Source organism: Stegodyphus dumicola, chromosome 5 (assembly GCF_044657685.1).
Source record: "Stegodyphus dumicola isolate Sdum_Otavi_A_Nest chromosome 5, ASM4465768v1".
Taxonomy (NCBI): Eukaryota; Metazoa; Arthropoda; class Arachnida; order Araneae; family Eresidae; genus Stegodyphus; species Stegodyphus dumicola.
Window position 1 is genome coordinate 84,969,038 of NC_140772.1, and position 22,448 is coordinate 84,991,485.

Below are 22,448 nucleotides of genomic sequence, written 5' to 3' on the forward strand. Positions count from 1 at the left end.
AACTAAATGTTTAATAGTCTGTATTTCAACTAATCTGTGAAATTTCATAAAATTTTAATATCAATTTCAGCTGAGCGTTTTATGTTAAATAACATACAATAATTTCATTAAAAATTTGCATCATTCGAGATTTTTAAACAGATTAATTTTATACTTAGTAGTGAAAAATGCATTTCAAAAAATCTAATCTATTAGAATGTGTAAATAATTTTACTGGTTCAAAAGTAGGTAGCTACCGCCAAACAATTTCAGGACCGTCTAGGAAAACCGGTACTTGGCGACTTTTTTTTATCTCGCCATCACTTTTGTAAGGCAACCCTTCAGCAGAGTAGAGAGAGCGGGAATCAGAAATAAAACTCTGCACACCTCAGACTCTGATCATCAGTCGCGTGCGGCGGAAGGGAGGAAGAGATGCGTAATGATTTTCATCTCTGCTTGAACCATCACGTGTGACTAAAACAGCATGATGTGATTTTATCCCAGGGACGTCCTGCCATACTTTTTTCTAGTCTTTTTCTCTAGTCCTGTGAATAAGTTAATCTAGTCTCGTTGCAATTTTTCTTTTTGAATAGGTTCTAAAATATCAAAAAGAACAGATACGGACAAAATTGAACTCAAGTATCAGAATTTTTCATTCGTTTAAGCAACGATTTTCATATTGTAGATTACAGGTTCAATTTCTGAAAGATTTCTTGAGAAAATTTATTTTAGTGAGGAAGAAAACTGCATATTTTCTACAAAAAGAATTTTTGACGCAATATTTTATAAGCTTGCTTTATTAGATTCAGAATTATTCTGACATATTACGTTACTAAAGAAAGAAACTATCTATACCGAATGCATTCATTGCATCTAATGAGATACATGTAAAGACAAAGAAGTGAACTTGTGAAGTTTTTCTCAGAAAAAAAAAAAAAAAAGGAAAAGTCAATGGAGCCGTTTGGCAAAAACAACAGCCTGTGGTGCATAAAATTAGACCTTCTGTATTTCAGAGAAACAAGGTACAAGCACGGTTAGATAGGACCGACACAACTCCGACGCGTGGTCTCAAGACCAAAAATTATGCCTCGAGGTTTTCTAGTCAAGCGTTACAGTAAGACATCACCACCATTGTCATCATCATCTACAATTCCTGCTTCTCAACCCTGCTCAGCATCACCATCATCCCTTCCTCAACCTTCATCTGCCCATTCGAGAGTGAGGAGATACTCCGACGAAGATAGAAGTGATACGAGTTCAGACCACGAATTTCTTGATCCTTCGGATGTCTTAAGGCATCCTTTTTTCTGCCACCCTGGACCACCGCCTTTGAGAGCAACTGTCCCACAGAAATCATCAACTGCAGGTTCTGACGCAGATTCACCTTCACCTCCCTTAGTTGGGTATTCCAACGATCTTTGTCAGGTACGGAAATTTTTGTCTATTTCAATTTAAAGCAACTAGTTAAACTTAGAAGCGCATTAAAAGAACACATGAATGAAGATTTATCTTCAATATGTTATTCATTTTTTAATTGGTTTTCTGTTTATTCTGTATACTTTTTCATTCTTTTCATATTCTGTATAGTATCATTTGCCCTCCAGATTGTTCGGGAAAGCTTCTCTTGTAACTTATCATCACTTTCATTGCGTTTTGATGACATACCATTAGCCATTTCTTCAATAATTTTAAAGCTCTTAGCGGTTTTATGTGTTTTAGATACTTTAATTTTGAAGCAGGTGATAACTACCATTTAATTTTAATTTCTGTTAGCGAGTCTCATTTAGAGTTTAATTAGAAACTTCATCTGATTTTGATATTAATATGCAGAATATATTCAGGGTATATGTTCTCAGTTTGGCGTTGATAATTAACATTACTTTGATAATTTAATTAATTTATTTATTTGCTTTTCTCCTTTATATCGAATTTTCTATCCAGAGGCACTAAATTTTTGGCTTAATCTATCTAATTTTAACTACGCATTTGCAGTTTTAAAACGTCTTCTATGTAATTCAACATTTTTACGATATTTACACATTTTAATTTTTCTTATACAATTACTTTTCCTGGAGAACAGGTGCGCAGTAAGAGGCATGATTACCAAAAGGACATGAAAAAGAAATTTATTTTATTTTCTATGTAGAGAAATGAAATCTTATTCTTGGTAACATGGCCTTTTCCGCAAATATTTCTAACATTGTTTACGCTTATGGACATGATATATTAATTGAATTCTGTATATACGACCTCTTTCGATTAAAACGAAATATAGATTAAGAAGGAAAGGTATTGTTTCAAAAAATATAGTTCTTCAATTTTATCCATACAATTAATTATTTGATGTTTTCTGTGTATAAACATAGAATTTATTATTACAATAATCCTGACATAATCTCCATTTCTGAAATATTCTAAGGATAGAAAAAATTAAATAAACTTGTTTTGCAGCTCGTTTAATTCCGGAGGCTTATGGAAATTGATAGTTTTCTTCACAGCTTGATTTCAAAATTCAGATCGGAAACTTTTAATCTTTAAAATTATTTCTGACAACTATTGAACAAACCTAATGCGAGCGACAGTGGTTTCATTTAAATCTTATATTTGCTGACTGGCAAATAATCATACCTGTTACCAATTTTATTTTGAATATATTTTCTTCGGAATTCTGAAATCATACGTTAAAGAATATAAAATACAGAATAGGAAATGTTACGCACTATTAAACTATTTCAGATGTATGAATAGTTTTGATATCATTAGATTGGCAGCACATTTTACATGTTTTGTTCGGCAGGAGATTTCAGCTCTTTTCATTTGCAATCATCTATTTCGCTCTCAGCGGTTTTCTTTGACTGTCTTCTTTAAAACTGCCCTTCGATGGGAAGAAAAATGATATTTCTAATTTATTAATAGGGGCTATAAACCAAAGGGAATTTCATAGTTTCAGAGAGAGAATGCGGTCCACATTTTGTTTACGTGTTAAGTATTTAGTTTTAGTTTATGAATATACAAATCTACTTACATTCAAGTTTTGGTATTTATAAACATTTTATATACTTTTTCTCTTTTAATTTATAAAACACATTAAAAATAATCTAAACTTAAAGAAATGTATTTGTATTTTCGAGTTTTGGAATAAAGGGAATGATAGCTTAGGAATGCTGAAAAGTGCACACGGAGGGAAAAAATTGAGAACAACTGTTCTTAGAACTTATTCTAATTAATTTATTCCTATAATCTCAAATGTACTTCTTTCATTGATTTACATAACATAAAAATAGAACACCCTTACTACCTTGTAAACTTTTTCATTTTAATCATAAATTTATTAAAATTTCAAACAAAAAAGTGAAGAATAAGTATTAGATTGCTAAATTTTTATTATTTTATTTAATCGTCTTTAGACGAAGAAGGAAATGGTTTTTAATTTTTTACAATTAAAAGTTAATGATTAGTAAAAAAACTGGAGGGCTGTAAGCAAATGTAGAAAAATCATCGGTGGTTGCTACAATTGCTTCTTTTTGGCATAACTCGTAGAATAATAAAACACAACAACGCAATCGAAGAGGTCAGCGGGCGCAACTTCTGTTCAATAATTACAAGCATGTGTCTCACATGTTTACAGCATTATAATGTAATAGATGGTTATTGTATTTAAAATATATTACATTCAATAGAGGAAGTAAGGAAGGAAAACTGAGCAAATCAACCTGATAGAACCCTAGAAAATCAGTCAGGCTGTATTATTATATGCTATATCTTTTGAATATAATGAATTATATGGTTCTGTTTTATTTGATAAGTAACCTAGAATTATAGAAAAGTATTAAGCATGTACACTTTTTGTCATAAGCAAAATTCTGAACAAATTTTCATTTGCATAGAAAAGTTTCACTACATTATGAATTAAGAATTATTAAGAAGGCAAATAAAATGGTTATTTATTAAAACTCGTAGAGACTAAAGATACCTTTTCTTACACAAAGGACAGTTAAAAGAAAAAAAAAAAAAAACAGTTGCTATGTTGTTCCGAGTATGGATATTAAATCTGAAAGTTTTTGAACCCGTTTTTCTGTCTACCTAGTTAAAATATTCAAAAATGTTCTGACATTTTAAACAGATTGATGAATAATGATTACAGAAAATAATTTCTAATACCTTGTGACATTTTAGAATTGAAGCTAATGAAAATGCCGAATGTTGTTATATTGAAAATTGAAGCGCCTCCCCCCACAAAAAAAGGGGGGGGGGGAATTCATATTTTACGAAGTTTTCAATTTTGACTTGAATTATTTGTTCCTTTGAAATTGATTCTTCAAAATTTTTAATTTCTCCTTTTATATACATTCCTAGATGCGGAAAAGATTGGATAGATTAAAAAGTTGAATGGTTTAAATGTTGAAGTTTAAATATTTTGCAATAATTGATTTCACAAACTGATCTAAAGTGCCCACCAGCGGCCGAGCGGTAAAGCCGCTGAACACTGGTAGTTCTGTCCGAGGTTCGAATCCCGCGAATGGGCTGGCTGCATGGGTTTTTTCGTGGTTTTACCCATGTGTAACGTGTATACGAGCCAGTTTCCCTTCGAAAGTCCTCCACGAAGGCATCCCTCCCCTTAGGCAGATAACCCTAGTGTGCTTTGCTATAGTTAAATACACACCACATACACACACCAAACTGATCTAAAAAAGAGTTTTTTTTAATAAATTCAAAATTAAGGAGACGAAAAATTTACATGAGGATATTTTAAAGTTTTTTAAAACTTTATTTATATCTAAGAGAGGAATAATTTATTTCTTTTCTAAAGATTAAAATTGCTCTTGCTTGAGATAAAATAATAGTAATAAAAAGAACAAAATTAAAGTAAAATATCCTTAAGTGAGTTCGTAGAATACTCTGTAGTAGTAGTTCGAAAGGTTTCAGCTAGAGTCCGGGTTCAGGCATAGGTTTTAAGAATTTTGTATAATGATATTTTATTATATTAATATGTATGTCAGTTTCAAACCATGGTACCATTAATGTGCGAGTACTGAAGTTTATTGTAACAACACTACAATGTACAGTGATTTCTAATTCAAATGAAAGTTACAGTTTTTATCCATTTATTGTTCGACACTGTTGTTTATTTTCGGTTTCTTAAAGTAATGATAAAGAATAGCATTTATGCTTGATTTAAGGAGGAAAAGTACTATGTTGAAAGGAAGCACGCGTAATAATGAATAAAAATGCTTATAATATTAAATGAAGGTTCTTAAATGTTTTTAAAATACAATGGAAACTCGATTTATCGTTTTTCAATGGAATGGAGGAAAAAGTACGATAAATGCTAGAAGGCGATTAAGACAAAGAAATATTAGAGCTTGTAAAAAAGGTAACATGCTGTAAATAAATAACATTTATTATTTTCAAAGCAAATATATTGCATTAAATTTAATCTTTTAAAAAAAAAATTTAATTTTTAAAAGAAAAAGTCTTATACTTTCCTTTACTTTTGTCTCAATCAAAAATGTAAATTTCTCGAGATAAAAACGTTTCCATGGTCCTCATCATATTTGTACCTAAGGAAAAAAATATGTTTGTAAAGCTTTGTAAGTCACAGATAAGATAGGTTCCACCTTTTGTTCTATTTTATTTTCTTCATTCATACTCTTTGTTTAAACTTTAAACTAGTCCCTAAAATAGCCTATGACTAATAATTATGTCACCAAGTATTTAGGAGTTAGTTAATGCAAATATATTCAAGTGTTTAGTCAATGCAAATTAAAGACAATTAATAGAAATAGACTTAAATGCATCTCGCAACCAGATAATGTTTAGAAATGATGTCGATAACGCGGATGTGAAACTGAAGTTTGTGGGCTAAGCACTACTGTTTTACTTATGTTGTCACAAGGCAGAAGTAACGTAAATAAATACGCCCTTTAAGACACAATAACACGCCGAATAAATACTAATTCAGAAGTCAAACAACAAAAATCAGCGTTAATTTACAAAATTTTCACAGGACTAGTTTCGATGGTTTTACCGAACCATCATCTTCAGCTGCAAAACCACAAATGAACAAGATAGGAAATAATGTTTAGATAAGATAAGAAAGCCTGGACAAGAATAAGCAAGTGGCGCCATCTGTTGGCGAAACCAGAACTAAAACATAATTTCTCTAAAAGCCGAAGGCAAATTTGGATTGGAATTAGGATCGTTAACTAGAACAGAAAGATTTTTATGAATGTGAAATGCCTCTAGAAAATCCAGTTCTCCAATGGAAGATGTTTTTTGAATAATTTTGGCAGCAGAAAAATTGAAAGTGTGATTTTCGGACCAACAATGTTGAGCAACAGAAGACTTCTGTGTTTCCTTTTTTCTAACATATGCCTCATGTTCTTTGACGCGAAATTTTAAGGCTCTCTTAGTTTGGCCTATGTTTTCCGTGCTCTTCAAGTTTGCTCCTCCAAACTAGCCCTTGATGAAGAACTAAATTATTTAAAAGCAATAGCTATTGACAGGGGCTTTTCACCCAACATTATTAATCAAGCAGTTAAAAAATTCTCATCTCAACACACTAAAAGCCACACTCTTATTTTAGGAGATTATAAAAATTCTGTTGTCATTCCCTTCTTTCCATCAATTAGCTATAAAGTTGCACATATTTTGCAGAAATTTAACTTTCGGGTTGTTTACTCTCCCATCAATAAAATTCCAACTTCTATACTCAAGGACCCCATTCCGGATATGAATTCCTGGGGTATTTATAGGATTCCTTGCCAGTGTGGTTTAATTTACATTGGCCAAACTAAGAGAGCCTTAAAATTTCGCGTCAAAGAACATGAGGCATATGTTAGAAAAAAGGAAACACAGAAGTCTTCTGTTGCTCAACATTGTTGGTCCGAAAATCACACTTTCAATTTTTCTGCTGCCAAAATTATTCAAAAAACATCTTCCATTGGAGAACTGGATTTTCTAGAGGCATTTCACATTCATAAAAATCTTTCTGTTCTAGTTAACGATCCTAATTCCAATCCAAATTTGCCTTCGGCTTTTAGAGAAATTATGTTTTAGTTCTGGTTTTGCCAACAGATGGCGCTACTTGCTTATTCTTGTCCAGGCTTTCTTATCTTATCTAAACATTATTTCCTATCTTGTTGATTTGCGGTTTTGCAGCTGAAGATGATGGTTCGGTAAAACCATCGAAACTAGTCCTGTGAAAATTTTGTAAATTAACGCTGATTTTTGTTGTTTGACTTCTGAATTAAATACGCCCTTTGTTTTCAATTTTTTTCCAAACGACTCATGTACGCCGAGAAAGTGGGTTTATAAATAATTAATGCCATATAACGATAATTTTGAGAATAATGGATGCTGGATTTAATGACATTATTTGCATAGAATATTATTTGGGACTCAAAATGACGAGTGATAACTGCGAGAAAATGAACGTTTCGGTATAAAAATAAGTTTCATCAAAATGTCTCACTGAAATAAACGCTGTTATTTCTTTCAGGGAGGAAATTAATTAATAATTATTCGAATAACATTTTACTATGTGAATCTTTTCTACTTCATTCATTCAAGAATGTTGTTCTTCAATCAATTATGTAATGCATAATTATTTAACAGTTACTATTCTGCGCCAAAATATTAATAAATTAAACGAAATTCATATAAAAATTTTGCCAAAGAAGACGTATTTAAAGTATAAATTTTAAAAATAAATGTTAATAATCACTTGCACTTTAAAACAGTTTACAGAATAATATTTAGTGTATCGAAGCTGTGCATTAAATTAGGAAGAGAAAATTTTGTTTAATCCCAGTTTCAGTTTTAGTGCGAGCGATTAAAATTTACTTTATTTTGTAGAGTCATTAGGCTTTCTTTTTTTTTTTTTTTGGAAGCAGGAGACTTAAAAAATGAGCAACTCTCTCGCCGGGAATCGATGGTGGTGGTGTATTTAATTATGGCAAAGCACACTAGGGCTATCTTCCTAAGGGTGGGATGCCTTCGTGGAGGACCTCCCAAGGCAAACTGGCTCGTATACATGTTACACATGGCGAAAACCACGAAAACACCCATGCAGCCAGCCGGTTCGCGGTAATCGAACCACGGACATCTGGAATACACTCCCAGAGTGCAGACCACTACACTACGAAGGCCTGCTAAGAAGGCAGGAAAAATTCCTTATATACTTCCCCTTTTAAAGGGCGACTGGGGTTTTTAGGGGACCCAATCGCCAAATCCCGGGTGTTGAGAATCATCATCCACGACCCTTTCAGTTCGGGCGCCATTGTCGAGGCATTAGGCTACTTCGAAGCAGGAAAGATGAAAAATGAGCAACGCCCTCTCCGGGAATAGAACCACGGACCTCTGGAATACGCGTCCAGCGTGCAGACCACTACACTACGAAGGCATGCTAAGAAGGTGGGATAAATACCTTATTTAACATTTACTTTACTTATTTCCTTTTCAAACTTATACAGATGAATTTCCTTTTCTTTTTATAAGAAATGAATTACTTACAAAAGTTTCCTTTCAAGACAATCAAAAATTTTAATCAATGAAGTTGTTTTTAGTCATTGGGAAAGAAAACTGGGCATATCTGCTAAGTGCCAAATTATATCTGAGAGAAAAGATACATTTCCGTGTTTATGCCACTTATTACTGAAACTCAAATAAATATTCATATATTTACTTTATGATTTTTGCCCATCATCTTCTCGTTGTTTGCATCTTATTATGTTTGTCAAACACGCAAAATTATAAAGACAAGACAGCATAAATTACTTAAGTGCTTTTTATCGGTTTACTCATGTTTGATAACGGTAGTACTTTTATTTCTTATACTTGTTAGATGAGAATTTAGGGTAAAACGTAAACATTTAGTTAGGCATTCCTAAGGTACTAGCAATTTAATGAAAAAATATATCTTAAAATCTGAAGCCGCGTATTAAAACTGATATTTTGTAAGAGGTTGTAACTAAATATTTACGTCGGTTTAAAAACAGTAAAAGTAATTTCCGAATAATAAGAAAAATTTCAACTTAACCAAAAACAAATTTTGCACTTTTCCCTACCGTTATTATTAACGAGCTTACATAAATCATTCTTGCAGTTTTTCATTTGTGTTGAGGAAAATATATCTTTACATAATTCAAATTAATCTATTCTTTTTTTCGATATGATGAATTTTTCTGGTCGGACAGATGTAGATTTCAATTTAAAAAAACAATGATTTTTACGAAAGCTAAAAATTTCTCATTCTAGGAAAAAGTAGAAATTTGAATAATAGACCCAACGATGTTATAAACTCCTTTCTCCAAATACGTTCCTCGGGAAAGAAAATAAACGTGTTTTTGGATAGGTAAAAAGAAAAAAAAATAAAACTGAAGTAAAGGAATTATTTAAAAATAAGTCGATAAACTAGCAAGTGCTTTTACATAAAAAGCAATATTTTTTTTTTTTTTTTAATTTTTTAAAAATTTTTTTGTTAACAATGCTGAGAAAAGTAAATAACAAGCATTCTGCGCAAGTCAACAAGCATTATATGTTTTTGCAATATGGACTGTCTGTTAAGAAACAGACAGTCCATATTGCAAAAACATATAATGAACATTAAAACGATTTAGTTTCTTTTTTATTTTGGTATTTATCAATATTTAAACCCATGAACAGATATAGTCCAATAATTTTCAGTTTATTTATAGCGAAGGCAATTAACAAATTTAAAACGTTTCGAGAAGTAACACTTTCTTTTCTTAATTTCTATTCGCCTTCGAATCCAAAAGCAGACATTAAAAGAGAATCAACTATAATTATGATTATTATCATCTAACAATTAATTGTCAGAGTTCAAATTTTTATATTTTAACGTTTATTGGAAAATGAAAGAAACGAGTAATACGCCACCAGCAGACTAGCAGCGCCACCAAGCAGACTAGCAGCGCCACCAGCAAACTAGCAGTAAAACCCTGAACGCTGGTAGTTCGACCAGACCTCAAATCCCAGCCAATGGGTCAACTTCATGGAAGGTTTCGTGGTTTTATCTCTCTGGTATAGATTTTATATGTTTTTCACTCTTTTATCAGTTTATCGTATCAATAATCAGTTTTCTTAGTTAGATGGCTCACAAAAATTTTTCTTTGTCCTTTAATTATTAACTTTTTATGTGTTAACTTTATTTATTAAGTATCACATTCTTGACGCTTATACCACATAAAAATTCAATTCAACGGCAAAATTAGAAAATGTTTAAAAACAGCACCTCTTTAAAATTCCCAATAGAGTGTTAGAAGCGTCCATATGATTATTTTCACTATATTATTTCTTTAAAACTAGCCGCTCATTCGGCCAGCTGTCCGAAATAATTTTCATAAAAAAGAAATTGTATGTAACAATTTCGATGAGTCCAGCTAGTATAATTTCATAAAAATGTTGAATATTTCTGATCAGACATTTCATGAATTTAATACATGTTTATTTAAATTAATCACATTAAAAAGAAAAAAAAAATATTCTTAAAAACTGTATTAAAAACTGTAAATCGCTTAGCTTATTATTCAAGAACTTTTTTTTTAATTCGAAAGTATTTTAGGCTTTATTGAATGACAATACGCTGGCGTGTAGAAGATAGGAAAAAGCATGGAAAATAGGAAAAAGTGTTTTATTTCCGGCTGAGTTAACACATCGCTTCCATAGAGCCCAGTTTGTGAATTAAAACTGATAGAGAAATATCGCACATTTTATTAAATGGGAGCAGTCTCGCGAGCTGTAGATAAAAATGTTTTTTTCCAAACAGTGCTGTCATTGGTCGCTTTCAGATTGTCGAATTTGTTAATGAAGAATTCATTCAGGAATTCTTCATTAACAAACTCGACAATCTGAATTGTAAAATAGGAAAAATAAAATAATAAAACAAATTCTAAATTCGGGCTTCCAGGCGCATATGTTCGTGTGGAGGCCTATGCTATTCAAAATCTGATGTCTATAGGTACCATCCTTTTTCACAATGCGAAAAACATACATACATACATACATGTAGATTTTTCATTATTTAATTCTTTTAAAAATAATAACCAGTGCAAAATCTAGTGAACCAATACAAAATCCCATTGGGAGACAAATAGCCTCTTTTGGGCTTTAAAAAAATCTGAAAGCTTTGCAATTTTATATTACGCCCAAAGGGGCGTTTTTTTCATTTACACACACATACGCATTTCAAGAGCATTTGGGCTAAGCTACTTTGGGCTGAAAATATTTAAAAGCAACATATCTTTAAAACTTGTGATAGACAGTCTCTCGCGCTGGAGACAAAAATAGCTTTACTTTCCGCACCGTGTCGCCACTGCTTGCTTTGAAATCGTACAGTTTGTTAATAAAACATTCATTAAAGTTTCAGAAAATATGAAATAGACAATAAAAAAAAATCTGAAAGCTTTTAGATTTTATATTATACCCAAAGGGGCGTTTTCTTCGATTATTATTATACCCAAAGGGCCCATATTTGGGTGGAGGACTACGTTATTCAAAATTTAATGGGTCTAGGTATCGTTGTTTCATCGCAATGCAAGAAACATGCGTACATTCATGCAGATTCTTCATTATTTAATTTTTTTAAATATAATACAAGGAGATAATACTTTGTGGCAACAATATGAAAAGGATCGCACCGCTTTTAGTGATTCAACACAAAATGCCCTTTTGAAACTAGTAGCCCTTCTGACTAATACATTCAAAATTCAAAATTCGGTCCTCCAGGTGCTCATATTAGGCTGAAGGACTACGTTATTTAAAATTTGGTGAACCTCAGTTTTTCCACCGTAGTTTTACCGTAATACCGTAGGTACCGTAGTTTTTCCACAATACGAGAAACATACATACATTCATGAAGGTTCTTCATTATTTAATTTCTTGAAATATAATATAGAGCGATAATATTTAGTAGCAACAATTTGAAAAGTTATTCAACGCTTTTAGTGATTCGGTGCAAAATGGCGTTTAAAGATCAATAGCCCTCTTGGGTTAAATTCACTTTGGGCCACAAAAAAAAGGAGGGAAAGTATTAAATGGCTTATTTTAATATTTTTTCTTACAGTTCTCATAGGTTTTTCAAATCACGCAGTGTTAAAATTATTAAAATTTATGAACATATATAGTACCCAGACTTGTTTGTAATCTACTGTGAATATGAGCGTTTCAGAATAATAGAGCAAGCGATTAATAAGCTTTACATTTTTAACAACTCAAAATAACTTATAAAAATTTTCGTTTGTTAAAATAGCTGTAAAAAAGTTTATTTATACATTTCATTTTTAGCTCAGAAACTTTTATTTCTTTACTTTAATCAAATAGCTGAACACACAGAACTTTAAACATATACCAAGGTTCACTTCTAAAGCTTAATTTTTTTAATTTTATTTATTTGCTTACTGGGAAATTCCTTTTGTTAAGCTTCTTTCATTTATTTCCGATTGTTAAAATTCTGATACAATATCCTGAATTTATTACTTATACACTAAACTGATCTGAAATCTGTGATTAACATATGTTCTAATTATGAAATCAGGATTTGAATAAAACTAGGTTATGCTAGGTTACTGGATTAAGATAAGACACACTTTAGAAAGTGAAAGACTTTCTTGAAGGAAACTGGGTCATGTTTACGTTACACTTAAGTAAAATCACAAACATAACCATGTATCAACACCATTCACCGATATTTGAATTTAGGGTGAACTATCTGAGTTAGGCAATCTTATTCCCCCACCAGCAACCAAGCAGTAAAGTCACTGAACACCGATAGTTCAACCTGATTTCGATTCCAGGCGAACGGGCTGGCTGCATAGGTGTTTTGATAACTTTTCTCATGTGTAATGTGAATAAGAGTCAGTTCTGTTCCGAAAATTCCACCAAGACATCCTTTCCTTTCGGCATATAACTCTAGCGTACTTTGTCATATTCAAAAAACCAAACTAATGTTCTTATCCACCCAGCCACTAATAGACCAAGATTTCCGTAGAGTAAACAAAACGATTCTAAGATAAGCTGCGTTAGTGTTCAACTAAATACATTTATAACAACATATTGGAACCTAATCAAGTATTTGCAAAGAATTCCTCACATTAATTAGTTTCAACTGCCATTCCATTTAAATTCTTGTCAAAGTAATTGAAATTTAAATTCTTTAACTTTAGCTCATTATCTTCTTCGAAATTACTAAATCTTCTTAGCGGCTATGCTTAAATTATCCATTGTGACGGAAATCAGCAAAAGTAAGAACTCCATATCTGAATTAATCTCAATTACTCTGTCGGGATTTCTTTAAATCCCCACAGTCAATTTTATTTTGCAGCAACTTTTCATATTACTCTCGCTTTCAATCCAAGCTTTCTTGCCAGAATGTAAATGAGCTAGTGCGCGTGTATTCAAATAAGGTAGTAAGAAATGAGTATTTCAGGGAAGGTTTTTTAGAAGGTGATTTTAGAGAGCGTGTTCTGTTTGCCTGAAGGCCACTTTTCTGTCTTTGATTTGATTTGCTAGCTTTGATTTGCGCTTCTAGCCATTAAGTTTGTTTACTCCGAATTTTACGAGTCAGAACCTGCCTGTCCGTTAAGTAACCCATGAAAAGCCATTAGGCTAACTTAATTGTATTCGAAGTTACGTGTTACCTTTTGAGTTAAGCCAAAAGTGTTGGCTTTTTGTAAGCACTAGTCTGTGCCATTTCTGAATAACACAGAGTTAATAAAGAGTCCTTTACACTCTTTCTTTGGATTTTGTCATTCCTAGGGATTATTCCCAATACAGTCTATTAACGTCTAGTAAGTTTATATGCTCGCTAAGAATAAAAACGCTATAACTCAACTACTCGCGCTTTGTTCTCCGCATGTCAGTCTCAACTATTCTTGCTGTCTTCTTGATTTTTTTATTTAATCGTTTCTCTGCACATTTTTGAATATAGTAAATTATAGGAAGGGAAATAAAATTAAACGAAATAAACAAAACAAGAAATACCTTTTAAGAAATTATGACATCCATTTCTTACAGGAAGTAATGGCGCATTTCCTTTTCACACATTTATGGTATGATGTTGCGTGGCCCCAACTTGTCAGCAACAGTAGTAGTGACTGCTATGAACTGTAAATTATACAAACTCGTAAGAAGGGTTTAAATCCCTTTTTATTTCACTTTAGAAATCACAGTTGTGTTCACTTGACGCTCACAAACTACGCCGACCCGGCGGTTAAACCAAATAGAAAAGTACAACTAAAAATAAATGACAGGATGAATAAATAACGAAGTCACTATCTACGAGGCTCTATAATCGTAACTAACTTAACCACGTTCTAAGATACAGCTGCGATTCAGCAAACTTACTGATTAAGAAGTTGAAAGGTTCCACGAACTGCCGAAATAGACACACAGGCCGAAACGCGCGGTTCTTAAATTTCTACCTAGCAACCTTCACGCTCGCGATTCAAGAAGCACACTTACAATCTCGTTTCCCTTCTATTTAACTCAATTTACTTCTGCTAAAAATTTGAATACTCTGCGCGTTCTACTACGATTTACATACTCTGGCATTGGCAATTCCAGGGGAAATTAAAGGCTTGACAGGAAAGATAGCTTAAACTTAAAATAAATATTAATTAAAATAAATATAAACCCTACAATGGTACAGTGTTTGGTTTATTGTGTCAGCAATAAGATCGGGAGTTCAATTCCCCTAAGGGTGCAGTTGAATTTTCATGTTTTCCATTCATGTTTTCCCAAATATGTAGCAGGCTTAGGAACCGTAGAGAAAAAAAAAATTTAAGAACTCGCTGCATTAGCATGCAGTAATCTGGTAATCAATGCAATTAATTTGTGTTTTTTTAATAAAAGTTTAAAGTTAAAAAAAGTTAATCAATGCAGTAAACCTATCTAAAGTGACCTCATACATAGAAGAAAAGCATTTTAAGTAATGGAAAGTCATCTTAAGGACAGTTTACTATGTTTATTTACAAAAGGATAATGTCTTATTTAATGTTCTATTTAAGCAGTTAACAGATACTCCCACTGTTCCCTAATAATAGTAGCAGTTTATGAACTTAATTTCTCTCATAATAATAATAACAAAAGAAAATAAATATAGTACGCAATATTTATTATAAAAACTAGATTAAATTGAACAATAAACTAAATTATTACTCCTAAATTTTGAGTGTTCAGAAATTTTCTGGATTTCTCAATAACTTTCTTCCTACATTTTAAAAGTGTTTAAACTTGCAAGCAACGTCTCTTGGCTGCGAAGCTTGGCTTATGGCTCCTATATGCGTAAGCTCAAAATTAATGGAGCCATGTTTCTTCATTGCTTCCAGCATAACATATTATTGAGGTGACCGAAACTTATTATCCAGTATTTCGGGAGAAATATTATCAAAGGCTATGTTTACTGCTCCTATGGTGCCTCTTCTGCTAAGAGGAATATGTGTAAGTTTCTCAGATTTTTCTCCATAATATTTGAATTTATGTCGATAGTTTTGTTTTCTCAAAGAATCAACATTAGCTTAATATTCTCCTTGACAATTATTTTCGGAAGCACATTTCCAAATTCTTGGTATTCTGCTGCAATGAAATTGTTTCGCAGCTAACGTAATTGCACATCTTTGCAACTTTTTGTTTTTCTTCTAATGCATCAAGGACTGGACAATCGCAATTCGATCTTTGCTTGAAAATTGTCTTTTTTTACCTTACTTTTGCAATGGGCTGGTATTCAACTGAAATAAAACAATTGATTGAAAGTTGTGTGAAAACAAATGACAGATGTCATGCAACGTTGATTTTGATTGAAGGCTTCGCAATTTTGCGCTACAGCATAACCTAAACTTCATTCGCTAATAATTCCCGTTTAAATATTCACTTGCTACTATTATTATGAATATCTCTTATTATAGCAAAGCATGCTAGGGTCAGCTGCCTAAGAGAAGGGATGACTTCTTGGAGAAAGTTCTTGAAAAAAATTATCTCGTAGCTACTGTGGTTTTATTTATACTGCGCACGAGTTGAACCACAAGAAAGCTTATGCAGCCAGCTTATTTGCAGGGATTTGGAATTTAATAGTTCGTCTTTAATTTCAGGGAGTGTACTTCAATTTAAAACACACCCAAGTGCATTCAGTTACGGCCAAATGCTTGTCATAAATTATTTTAACAGAAATCCTGCTAAGTTAACATTAATTTTAAGCTAAGTTAACTTTGTTTTTAACCTTTTGTTACAGATTTCGCTAATTGTCTCTCTAAATAATAATGACTGCATTGAAATCATCCGCCATACATTCTGCATGGATGAAGGCATTTGTAAATAACTCCCACAGTGTCAAGCAGCTGCGAGCAGACTATAATGACGTAGTATATGAATGCTACTTTCTTAACCGACTGAAACTGTTGAACTCATGTTGCTGAATTAGCCGTAGTATTATATTATGAAGTTATGTTTAACACACATACTGCTATACTAAAACACTTTCCTAAAGTTTAGAAATACAACACGAATGTTTTCTTTGTCAAATATGTTGATATTACTAGAAATATTATGAGTTTATTATTCTCTTTATAGGACGTTCCACTGGCACTGACGACAGAGAAAATTAATCATTCTACCTCAAATGGAAGAATCACAAATCACATTTACCATCCACTTCGCAATTCCGTCCTTTATTTACAACGTCGCGACGGCAGTTATCCACCATCAACTCCTCCTCCTTTGAAATCCAAACTAACGGTCACGCATTCTCATTCTGCACCTGCATCAACGATTACCTCCAGTCAACAGCAACTGACGCCTCCAAAAGTCAATTCTTGTCAGCCTCCCAAGAAACGACCAGCAGACAACAGTACTGTGGAGGCCAAGTGCAAGGCGGCCAAGAGAGCTAAAGTCGTAAGAAAGCTTAATTTTGACGAGGACAAAAGTTCTCCAGTTTCAGGAACATTTATTAGAGACATAGACGACGACGAAGTTATGCTTGCAGCTTCTCATCCGTCGGCCGTCAAGAGAGGGGATATTGATCCCAGCCTCAATGTTGTAGTAGTCACAGAAGAAGCCAGAGCGGAACTAGCCAAGATTGAAAACAAAATCGGAGATTATGTCTGCCAGCTCTGCAAAGAACATTATGATGATGCCTTTGGGCTGGCACAACATCGTTGTTCACGAATCGTGCACGTAGAATATCGCTGCCCTGAATGCGACAAGGTTTTTAATTGCCCAGCGAATCTGGCGTCCCACCGAAGGTGGCACAAACCCCGGCCTCCAGCTGGAATGAAAAATTCTGCTTCGTCCAATCCACCTAAGTTGATACCCAACAATGCTAAGAATATAAACAAAAGTGATATTAAAGGATCATCGAATGATGGAATCAGCAGTATTGGAAACAAAACCCGTGATAGTTTCACTACAGACCCTAGTGATACAGAGAGTGTCAGAAACACGCCTTCCCCTGAAATATCTTCGAACAACAAGTTCTCCACATCCAGCGAAGAGAAAGACTTTGAATGTCATTTGTGCAGCAAGAAGTTTAGTCAATACTTTCACTTCAGAAAGCATTTATTGTCTCATCTTACCACAAATGCCAATGGCCAGTTAGAAAATGAAGTCATCCAAACTGTATTTTCGAAGAATATTTCGGAAAAGCGCACGGCACTTGCTCGTCTCAACGTCACTCCACCGCCTGAAAATGAAAAAGTGGAGAAGGCTGGCTTTACTTGCACGATATGCGGGTTGCTTTTCCAAACAAAAACGGAAATGGAACAGCATACGTTCAAACATGACGAACTCAAAGGAATTCAGTGCAAATATTGCCCGAGTATTTTTTACAGTTCTGCGGGACTGACTCGACATATCAATAAACATCATCCCAGTGAAAACCGTCAAGTTCTTCTTCTACAGGTACCTACTGTCCGTCCGCTTTCCACGTAAAGTTTTGGAAGCTTCATTTGCAATGTTCCCCTGTTCTGATGATATTACCAAGTGAGATATGGAAGTATAAACTTTAGTCATTTTCAAAAAATTATAAGTGAATATTCTAGTCTTTTTTGATTTCCTGTATTGTTAATATTTATAAATTTTTATTCTTAATATGTGACTAACTACTATCAGACCCGAATGTGCAGTATGTAAAGCAAGGAAAAATTAATAGTGTCATTTTTTTCGACAGCTTGTAATTAATAATACTGTCATTTTCTCAAGAGATTATAACGGATTAATATGAATACATTAGCTTATATAACTATAATTATTTAATTAAACATGATCTCGAACTTTTTCACGGGCAAGAAATTTTTTTATTTGGCTTTTGACATGAAATCAAAATCGGAATATGAAATATCAAATTATATTTAAATTGGATAAATTTTAAGTCATACCCTCGCTAACGACTTTTTGTTCCATTAATATTAATTTTAATAATGATTACATCAAAGAGATCTTTGTTACAGAAAAAAGATACAGATTTGTTACAGATTTTGTTATAAAAATGCTTTGAATATAAGATTATATAGGCTTCGATAATGCGTTTACATAATGCAACTTGCAAGTGAACAGCACCGCTAAGTGATTATTTCATATAGCATACATTAAAAATATAATTTCTCTTAAAATTTAAATAGTAATTAAATAGTTAAATTGTTTAAAATTGAATACTTATTATGTCACCTCTTATTTAAAAATGCTACAGTAATACATCATAACTTATAAAAGGATTCTGCCCCAATGCTTTCAAATATTTCAGAAGTATTATATTGACTTTCATCTTTTATTTACTTTAAAATAAATTAGTAATAATATTTTCTTTTTAATTCATTTTTGAATTAAAATTGTATAAAATAATTTTTTGCTAAGATATTAAAGGGCTGATAGTAGAGTTACACTTATATTGCTGTGCATATTTAGTATTATGATTTCCATTCATTACTAGTCATGATTGCATTTTGTAATTCATGTAAATATTTCTCCTTGCATAGCGTAGCTCAGCAGCGTCAAAATATTTACTATTCACTTCATTGAAATTAATGGGAAATCTTACTTTTGATATTTATATTTAAATAAAATGTTTTTGGTTTAATAATTTTTCCGAAGACAACTTTCAAACTGTACCAGCCTCTCATTTTATATTTACTAAAAGCTACTGGAAAGAAATACAAATTATAACAGTATTTGTAGACAAGACAAGGATTAATTAGTTAATCTATTTTTAGACAACAAAGGTTTAATAATTTTTTAGCTTTGAGATTTGCAATATATGATGATGATAATAATAATACATTATTCTCAATTTTACTCTAAGCATTTAAGCTTCTGTTACAAGTAATGAAAATTAAGCATATGAGTTTAATTACTAAATTATGTTCTTAGTAAAAAATATCATCATATTCGTTACCATGTCTCAACCAGTTAAAACATAATGAATATATTTTATTAGAAATTCGATGGCAACAAGAGATTATGCATTTAAATTTCCTCTATAAATTACTATTATAAACATATTAGTATTAATATTGTCGTATTGGATCAAATATCAAATGGTTTTATTCTTCTAAAAATGGGTTTGTGTGAAACAAACCTTATGTTCAACTTGTCATTTAAGAAATATATTAAAGAAATTATTACTTAATTTTTGCCTTAAAATTTAAACATATTTGCTTTATCTCTAGGTATGATATGCACTATTTAATTATCTCTTTTGCAGAACAATATACAAAGGTCCTGTATGTGATGCTGTCTTATATGCAAACATCTCAGAATGCAGGATGTGAGGCCGACTTATATTTGAGCCAAATAGGTATCGCTTGAATGACAATAGCTTCATTTATATGCAAATAATCATAAAGTATCTTAAAATATTCGAGAATTAAAGACATAGCAGACATTCTGTCGGCAGTATATGCAAACAATAAGATCTATAAGCATAAAAACGAGTGTTATGAACACAACGAATAAATTGCGTTGTAAAATAGATGTAGCGGGCTGACAAAAGCGATGATTTTGTTTTGCGTCCTTCAATTGGGTTATGTTTCTGGAAACTAGTTTCAGCTTTTTGCACCTGGCTTAAATCACTCAAAAAGTTTGATGGCGAAAAGTTTTCGGGGAAATTGCTTATTCCTTTTTCGATGGATTTTGAGTTGGAAATCAATTTTGCGGAAACCCAGGGCAATTTGCCAATGTCGTTCGCAATGTGGGAAAAATGTGATTTTTAACCCGGTCCTTTGAGCTTTTATTTTTTACTTGTAACAGCACTGTAAATAGATGTTAAGTTCTGTCTGATTTTATTTCTTTACATTTAAGGAGCAAGCACACACTCTTTATCTTTTTAATAAGTAAACTATTTAAAGGTACAATCATTGCAGTTTACACTCGAAAGTTTTAGCCGAAATTCAGTTCTTGTCATTCATAAAATAAACTTATCCTGAAAGTAGTATTGAAAAAACGTTTTTATATTTTGAGCAATATTAATATTAAAATTGCATTTTTCTATCATAACGGATACATTTAGGAAAAAAATACTTTCGATGTACTTTTCTCGACCACATCTAGTATTGAAATCATACTTTTACAACTGTGATTTAAGTGTAAATATAAAATCTAAAATGAAAGTCGCACGTTTATTGTCAGACTTAGAAAAAATACAATTAATTTAAGGGTTTCTTTTTTCTCGATGAAAAACGTTTTTTCGAATATCCCATTATGAATTTATTACATATCGTGTAAATAAAAAGTACAAATATCGTTTTTCTTTTTATTAAAAAACAACTAAAATAAAAATTGATAAATTCGGTGGCATCTGCTCAATTATTTTTATATTTGATTAAAAATATAGCTTTTAACGCTCCCCATTATATCGAAATGTCTTCGAGAACTGAATAACAAAAATTGGAAATAGCAATTTTATGGCATATTTTTGTTTTCAACAGGAAAATAAAGCAGAATTTCGCTGGTTATTAAACTCAATCACTCTATAATCTATCACTATTTCCTGTCAGCTCTCGGTTTAACACTCAAACGAGTAAAACATATGGCGGAATCTTTTTTTCTTTTTGATTCCAGGAAGTGAAGATCCTCCATTGAGAAGGGATCCAGCTGTGAAAACTTTAACCGCATATGCGAGTGGTCATATTTGCATTAAACCAAAATAGTGACAGACTGCATAAATGCGAGTAGCCATTTATTTATTTATTTATTTGAAGTATATCATTGTAATCGGTGAATGGGTACCTGATTCTCAGTAACTAAGTTATACACACATGTACTTGCTTCCTTTTCATTTTCAGTATATATTGAAAAGTAAACATTTAGCTAAACATATGGTTTTAAACTTTATAAATAATCAAGCGGCGGCGTTTTATATTAGCAATGCTGGAGCTGAACATCTTGCAAATTATTTTTAAATACATTTTTAATAACTCAAAATGCACACTGGATTTTAAAAGTTTTGTTTTCGATGCACAGTTTGTTTTTCCACGTGTAAATGACTGCTTCTCCAGACAATTATTTTATTGCAATTTTTTTTTTTTTTTTTTTTTTGTTTTTGTTTTTGGAGAACAAAGTAAATTCCAAGCATTATAAAGATTGGTTTTAGCTTTCCGAACTAATTTCAGGCAAAACATTAAAGTAGTTTAAAAAATGCTTATATGAAAGTAATTATCAATCACAATAATATTGTATGGATATATTGTAGTTAGGCTATGATTTTTATTATATCTGAATTTCATAATGACATGGTTCTCACCCTTAAAATTTCAAAATTATCAGACTAATATTTTGATTTAAATTGAAGCATTAACAGTAAAAATGTAGAAGAAACCCGAATGGACCTAAACCATGTTTTCACAGTCTCACTGATACAAAAAGATAATTAAATTGTCACGATCATTCTCAGCGACAAAAGTAGAATCTACGCCTTAAAACTGTTTGAATGTTTTGAAGGATTAAGGTAAAATCTTTGTCAGCAATTATTTTACAATAAAAAACATTGTGTTTTCTGCTTCTAACTGATTAACCTTTCGAAATCCTTTTGGAGAGTAGATTGCTAATTAGAATCATCAAGCAAATAACGGCAAGACAAAAGTAACCTTTAATGACAAATTTGCAAGGAGCATAATCATATCGGATAGGGGGAATCTAGAATCTCAGACAAGCTGGCTTCTGAATTTGCTTTTATTATTCCTACGTAAGCCAAGATAATGTATTGCAAAGTTTGAAGGGTTTCATTTTGGACATTAAATTTTTTCACGTATAAATGACTGCTTTTTTCAAGCACCTGGAAGAAACCCTCTTCGAGATGTTCGTCATTTTTAGTTTGCGGATTTCGTGTTTTGGTAAAATATAAAGCATTTCTGCTAAAGAGAACTGTTTGTTGTAAGTCTAGCACAGAATCGATCCTGAGAATAATTTTCGAGCTAAATCTTGAATTGTTAAGTATTTTCTTCATTAAATGAATACACAACTCTCCA

General features: G+C 32.0%; 1 protein-coding gene across 1 annotated transcript; it reads left to right on the forward strand.

Moving 5' to 3' along the window:
- The first annotated feature begins 397 nt into the window (after positions 1 to 397).
- Positions 398 to 19,092, forward strand: LOC118191662 (insulinoma-associated protein 1b-like). The gene is made up of 2 exons (XM_035362497.2): positions 398 to 1,404; positions 16,564 to 19,092. The coding sequence occupies exons 1-2, from the start codon at positions 1,063 to 1,065 to the stop codon at positions 17,917 to 17,919; spliced, it is 1,698 nt and encodes a 565-aa protein (XP_035218388.1). The 5' UTR covers positions 398 to 1,062; the 3' UTR covers positions 17,920 to 19,092.
- The last annotated feature ends 3,356 nt before the right edge of the window (positions 19,093 to 22,448 follow it).